This window comes from Thalia democratica, chromosome 3, assembly GCF_965202585.1.
Source record: "Thalia democratica chromosome 3, ktThaDemo2.hap1.1, whole genome shotgun sequence".
Lineage (NCBI taxonomy): Eukaryota > Metazoa > Chordata > Thaliacea > Salpida > Salpidae > Thalia > Thalia democratica.
In genome coordinates, this window is record NC_139167.1 from 28,040,788 (window position 1) to 28,046,204 (window position 5,417).

The 5,417-nt window shown below is 26.0% G+C and overlaps 1 protein-coding gene across 1 annotated transcript; it reads right to left on the reverse strand.

Annotated features, from left to right (window-relative positions):
* Window positions 1–4,419: 4,419 nt before the first annotated feature.
* Window positions 4,420–5,133, reverse strand: LOC145832143 (ectoderm-neural cortex protein 1-like). Its single transcript, XM_082939499.1, has one exon. The coding sequence runs from the start codon at window positions 5,131–5,133 to the stop codon at window positions 4,420–4,422; it is 714 nt and encodes a 237-aa protein (XP_082795625.1).
* Between the last annotated feature and the right edge of the window lie 284 nt (window positions 5,134–5,417).

The window sequence follows — 5,417 nt, forward strand, 5'->3', positions numbered from 1 at the left end:
GTAGGTTTAGAGTTCTGTGGTTGAGTATTTTGTGTTGCATGCAGATTTTGATTAATTGCTTTTGGTTGTTATTTTTATCTGTTTCTCTTAATATATGTATGGTCAATTTTGTTTGTGTCTACTCTGATCATGATTGGCTGGTTTTGGTCTGTTGATAGGGGAAATATATTGTATGGTTGTGCGTGATTGCTTATTTGCTACTATCCAGTTTTTACTATATTTTTGTTATACTTATTTTTTAGCTGTATATATTAATTGTTTGCATAAATATAATTTTTTTTTTCTTCTTACTTTTATTAGACTGAAATTAATTCTACCAACACAAGTTTCAGAAACTATATTTTTCTTAGTAGTTTTTATTTATTTATTTTTTTATTTATTTTTTATTTATTTATTTTTCTAATTTAGATTGATTTTTAGATATTCTTTCTGAGTACCATTTCAGTATTTAAAACTAAAAGTAGGTATGTAATAACGTCATAATATTTAAAATAAATTTAAACATAACTATATTTTACAATTTTTTTGTTTCAAAGTTTTGATAGTTTTCCAACTAACTGCATTTCTAAATGTCATACAAAACTTAATTTAATTTTGTTGCTTCATTAAAATAATCAAGCATAGCCATTTTGAAACAAGGTATACAAATAAAAATAAACGACAAAACACTTGTTTGTTCTACTAACTCGTGAAAATAAGTAAAAACAATTATTTGTAATAATCTTTTAATACATTTTAACAAAAAAATACGTTTTTTTAATGACTACTGTGATGTGCTAGTTGCATTGTTTAGGTTTACTGTGATGTGGTAGTTTTAGTGTAGTGGTCTACTGTAATGTGGTAGTTGTATTACTTAGATCTAATGTGATGCGATATTTGCATTGTTGTGGTCTATTGTGATGATTAAATATTTTTTGTGTATAAATTAAAATAATGTGGGACTGGTTTTTCTATGTGAGCATTAAAGTCAAAGAGTTTTAACGAATTTTTAAGTAAAAAAATATCAATAGCAATTATTTTAGTATTAAAAATATATACATTTCCTAATCTTTTTTTTACCAAGATTGTTTTAAGAAAATAAGTTAAGAAAAAAAAAGTAAAGTAATTAAATGTTTTAAGAAAATATTACGAACGACGGATTTGTACAGTATAGAAAACTGTTTAAAAAAATGAGAAAAAGTAATTTTCAACCTTTATACAAAAAAATTTGTATATAAAAAATAGATTTTTGGTGTGAAATAAAAAAACAAAATAAAAATAATTAATATGCAGTTTGCATCATGTGTTAAAAATAATTAAACTTTTTTTAAACCTAATAAAAAAATATTAGTTTATATAAGTTGACGCTTTAACAGCCGTCTAAAAATACTTATGGAGACACATATAATGGTTTCCTAATACCTAACTAGAAAATATTATAGTATTTCGTACATCTAAGCAAGTTAAACTAAATTATTAAAAAAAAAACTTTTAAAAGCGTTTTATGAAAATTTGTTCTCATTAGAATAATTCAATTAGTCAATTAGACCATTGAGTTCTAAAAGTCAGAAAATTAAGTTTAATAAAACATGAAGTCTTACACGTATTGACATGTACGTACATCTACTAACTAAAAAGATATGTGTTGATTAAACCAGTATTGTGTTAGTTACAAAATAAAAACATTTTGGTGAAAACTAAGTTAGATTATATTTCAAACAACATACTTTAATAATTAAACTGTAATAAAGTTGTTTAGATGATATTTACGACAATTTTAAATTACTGACTAAAACTCAAACCAGAGCTTAAAGTGATCATAATAATCGCAACACCATTAGTGGCAGAAAAACTTTAAAATATTTACGCTTGTTTTACTATCAAGTATGCAAACAAACTTCATTTTTTATTGGTCAGCAGAGTACAAATGTATGATAATTTTAAATATTCGAAAACGACTCTAAAACCGTCCATTTGATTTACTAAATTTAAAATTAGTTTATCATTGAGTATAGCGTCTTTTAAATAATAGCTATCAAGTTTTGATTGGTTTGTTAACTTTTGTTTGACCAACATGTCCTAATAAAAAAAAAGGTATTATCTGTTTTGCTTATTTAAATACTAATTTGAATTTATATAACAAGTTTTATACAAAGTACTGAAAAAAATTAATATTATAAGTTTTTATGAAGATAAATGCATATACTTTACAGTCAATAAAAATGTATTATGTCAGTTTTTAGTTAAAAAGTATTCAAAAAAAACCTTAAACAAAAAACAAAAGAGCATTTAGGTTAGTGAGTCTTATTTTATATGGTCCATTTTGATAAAACGTTTGATACAAAAATGAAAAAAAAAATTGTTATAATAAAAGCGAAACCTTTCTAACGAAGTATTTATTAAAATTTTTAAACGGTTATAAAGTACAGTTATAAAGAAATTATATTTTTTTATAAGTATTTTTTTTTAAGGAACGCAAAAGTTTAGTTTAATGTTTTCACAACTAAAAATACTTATCAAAACTTTGAAATTTGTATATAATTAACACTATTTAAAATAGGGGTGGACAAAGTTTGCAACTGGTCGACCGGGAGAAAGAAAAAAATCTTTAGCGGGCCGGAGCGTTTAGAATCTATTAAATTCACAAAAATTACTCAAGCATAAATTTTTAATTCATATTTTTAAGTATGAAATTATCTGCATGTCTGGTAATCCCAGGCGAAAATAATACTAACTTGATACTAAACTTTAAAAGACTACATTTTAATTAACAAAAATTACTCGTGTGTAAAAGTTGAAATTTTAATCTACAAATTTAATTAATATTTGGACTTTTCAGGTATCGGACCCTAGGCTGGAGTAAAATATAAAATTATTTAATTTTACTTAGCTAACAATTAAACATCATACTACTTAATTTTTATTTTAAATAAACTAATGAGATTTTTACAAATAATTTTGTACATATATTAGATACAAAACAAAAAGTAACTTTTATACTAGATTAAGTCCTACAATAAAAAGCAAACAAAATAACTACAAACAGTCAATGAAACATTTGTGGTCGATTAAACCATTGAGTTGTTTAATATCTGGTTGCATGTCGAATGCGGAAATGTAAGGTCCAGTAATTTTCACTCAGGAGGTAAGTACGACCTTACCATAGAGCTTTAACTAACTTTTGTTAAGTGTTGAATTAAATGATTTAAGATAAAAATACTTGAAGGTAAACCAATGTTTCTATGGCTACAAAACCTCTATAAAAATGCCATTTTGATTTAAAAACTGTCTTAATTATGACACTGTACAAATGTTTTTAAATCATCAGTTTTAACTTTAGTCAATTAATTACAATAATAAAAGTTATCTCGAAAAAAATAATTTAATTACTTTTTTACAATATTTGTTAAATATTGTGGTACGAATGACCTTGTGTAATTTAGTTGTATTCAGTTAGTAATTATAATTTATTAAAAACTAAATAAAATTGTTTTCAAACAACTCATATTTTAAGCTTTATTGTTTTTTAATCTTAGTTGTCAAAATAGTATAATGAGGTTTAAAAACTCTGACTAAAACAAAAACTATGATTTTAATAACTTTCTAGCGGGAAGCTTCTAATTTTTTGTTACTTTCAAGTATAAAACTAAATAACTTTATATTTAAAAAAAAATTGTTCAACATTATTTATATTTGAAACATTTTATTTGAAGGCTGTTGTAAAGCCGTCAAAAATAATTACTAAAAAATATAGAATTGTTTTATAACCGTTAACCGTTTATTTAAAACTTTTATCCTAACTTTTTTTTAAACAAGTACAGACCAAAACCGTACACTTAAGATGTTGATTATTGTAAATAAAAAATTGTTTAATTATTTTCTTTTATCTTCCAAAAACTATATAAAAAAATATTTTTATGTACAAACTAAGCCAAGCAGAGTGTTTTAGCTGACACACTGACAAAAAAATTAACTTGTACAAATTTACTTTTTCTTTTATTATTTCAATTCCGTAAAACTTTTCAAAAGAAACTGTAAAAATATATTCAATTTTACGTTTTTATATATACAACCACCATAAAACATTAATTTTAATCCTTCAAAAATTTTAAAATTATATTTAACTCCTTTAATTACGATAATATTTTTTTAATATTTATTTAATTATAAAGATTTTAAATACATAAAAACTGCTATGGTTAATACAAAGAGGTGTTTTTTATTACAAATTTAGTTCACTCTCAAAACATTATAAACAAATTTAAAAAAGTTTTAATTTACTTATATATAGAAAAGTTTAACAGTAAAAATTGTTCAGCCGATTGTTTTTTAGAGCTAAATAAAAAATAAGAAATTTTTAAGACGCAATAAATAGTTGCGAGCGAGAAGAAAACAAAATCAAATTTTAAAGCAAATATTCTTCAAATGCACAGTTTGTATTCAAACGTTATGCTGAGGTATGAGAGCGTAGCTAAATTGGGTTCTGTTTTTCGTTATATCAACTGCTTGTTCAGACCATTTTTCTTTTTCTACGTCATAATACAAAGCTGTTGATGATTCATGACCAATATTAATAAGTTTACTTCCAACAGAAAAGGTATAAGCTACTTGGTCTAAATAAAATGCTATTGAAGAGGGTGTTTGTTTCAGTAAATCAAAACATTTATTATTAGAATCAAACATCTCACACGAATCAATGCCGTTTTCTATCGAACTTCCGATGACGAACAATTTGTTTCTCACAGCAACCGAAGTGTGACCGTATCTTCTTTCAATCATGCTCGGTATCGGTGACCACGAGTTACTCACATGGTCGTATGCCACAACAGTTTTCAATTCATGATCGTCTTGAACATTACAGCCACCGGAAACAACAATTCCTCCTTGATACACCGCGTAACTTGCATTCGATCTCGCCTCGCTCATTCTCGCAACTGCTTCCCAGCTGTTGGTTCTCGTGTCGAAGCTCATACAGGAATCTAAACTGTCTCGTTCGTAACCTGCGAAAATTAAATTACGCTCCATGAAAGCGCACGCACTGTAGTTGTATCGCGCATCAAGCGCATCACCCACGTTCTCCCACGTTTTAGTCATCAAACAGTACTTTCCAACTTCTTTTACGAATCGATTTTTGTGACCTGTGCCCCCAAACATATAGATCGCCCCTTTGCAATAAATAGATTTGTGTCCAAATCTATGGAGCTGCATTGGAAGAATATTTTTTACGACGTTAAGGTTTCTGATACCAAATTGTGACATACTAGAATCAGGTAGTGGTGAGAGCATGTATTTAGAAATATTAAAACCACCACTGATTATTACATCAAAACTTTTTTGATTACAGTACCTATACGGAGGACAACTGATTGGTTTGTTTTTACAGATATTCTTCCTACTTCTTAAGCCACCATCTATAAAATCATCAATTCTTCTTAAAG